Genomic DNA, 1,463 nt, shown 5'->3' on the forward strand with positions numbered 1-1,463 from the left:
TCGAGGTTCCAGAAGGAGCTCTCCACGAAGTTATCCGTGGGCATCTCCGTGAACCTGGGGGGCCACCGCTGCCTCAGCAAAGGGGGGAGAGGTCTGCCCACCCCCCCCTCCCCGAGCCTTCCCCCCACTCACCCCATCTCCAGGAAGATCTGGCGCAGCTCCGAGCGCACCTTGAGCAGGGGGTGCAGGTGGCCGCAGGCCGGGGGCAGCCCCAGCGAGGAGAAGTTGTAGGGTTTGAAGGGCAGCTGGCGCCAGGAGCCCCTGCAGGAGGGGTCAGGGCTCAGGGCACAGTTGTGCCGAGGCCGTGGGAGGGTCCTGGGGGGGTCTGGGGGGGGACGTACGTGGCGATCATCTCCGGGGTCAGCTCCGTCTCCGGCCGCGCCACGGCCGTGCTGAAGGCGCTGCCTTTGCGGATCCAGTACGACTTGAGGGTCCTGGGGGGGCAGCGAGGGCGTTGGGAGAGACCCAAAGCCCCTGGCTGATGCTTCGTTAATTACTTTAATTAACACCAATTTCATTAATTATCAGCTTAGTGTTTTTTATTTAACATTTCACTGACACAAGCATTGCGCAGAGTCTTTAACGGTCGAATTAAATCACTGAGGAGTTAATTTCGCTAAGATTAACGCCAAAAAACCTCAATAAACAAAACCAAAAGGGTTTGAAAACAGGGCAGCCGGGGCCTTAAATTTATGGCCCTGCAAGGATGGGAGAAGCAGAAGATGCCAAGAAGAATGAAACCTGGGGAATCGGGTATTTCCAGTCTGACCAAAAGATAACAAAAGCACTACAGAACGTGGAGCAGCCTAAACCAAAAACTGACAAATCAACGACCAAACGAGAAGAGAGCGCTAATTAACGAACGGAATTAGGCAATTCAGAAGCAACAAGTATCAGTTCCTTTGTTCTGCCCCACTCACACTTCCAGGAGCAGCTTCCTCCTCTTGAGCTCGGCGCGCTCCCGCTCGGGCAGGGCCTGGGCCTCCCCTGCCCTCACCCGCCCCAGGTGCTCCTGCACCGTGTCCTGCACCGAGGGCACCTGGGGGGGCACGGGGGGAGACCCCCGGGCTGGGCACAGCCCAACGGGGACCCTCGACAATTCCCCCCGCCGGCTCCAGCGGATCCCCATCCCCGCCCAGGCAGCCCGGACCCCGTCACACCCCCATCCACCCCCCCCCAGGACAATCCTCATCCCTGTAGCCCCCCACCATCCCCGCCAAGGACAATCCTGATCCCTGCAGACCCCCACCCATCCACCCCCAGGATGCTCCTGGTTTCCAGGGCCCCCCGTCCATTCCCCCCGGGACATTCCCAGTAACCGGAGATCCCCAGACCCCTCTCCTCGGGACATTCCCAGTTCTCAGTGACCCCCACGCATCCCCCTTTAGGACACCCCCGCTTCCCGGGGACCCCCGCCCGTCGCCCCGGGCCACTCACGACGGGGAGCACGCGGGGCCCGCGCG

At 61.3% G+C, this 1,463-nt stretch overlaps 1 protein-coding gene across 1 annotated transcript in view; it reads right to left on the reverse strand.

Annotated features, from left to right (window-relative positions):
- Nucleotides 1–1,226, reverse strand: part of FARSA (phenylalanyl-tRNA synthetase alpha subunit) — a 2,940-nt gene extending 1,714 nt beyond the window's left edge. The window contains exons 1-5 of the mRNA XM_017741909.1: nucleotides 1,209–1,226; nucleotides 921–1,126; nucleotides 342–434; nucleotides 133–261; nucleotides 3–54 (exon numbers count right to left, since the gene is read on the reverse strand). Coding sequence (XP_017597398.1) covers nucleotides 3–54; nucleotides 133–261; nucleotides 342–434; nucleotides 921–1,126; nucleotides 1,209–1,211 — 483 coding nt within the window. The 5' untranslated portion in view covers nucleotides 1,212–1,226. The remainder of the gene's footprint in view (nucleotides 1–2; nucleotides 55–132; nucleotides 262–341; nucleotides 435–920; nucleotides 1,127–1,208) is intronic.
- Nucleotides 1,227–1,463: the final 237 nt, after the last annotated feature.

Source organism: Corvus brachyrhynchos, unplaced genomic scaffold (genome assembly GCF_000691975.1).
Source record: "Corvus brachyrhynchos isolate BGI_N302 unplaced genomic scaffold, ASM69197v1 scaffold1720, whole genome shotgun sequence".
In the NCBI taxonomy this organism is placed as follows: domain Eukaryota; kingdom Metazoa; phylum Chordata; class Aves; order Passeriformes; family Corvidae; genus Corvus; species Corvus brachyrhynchos.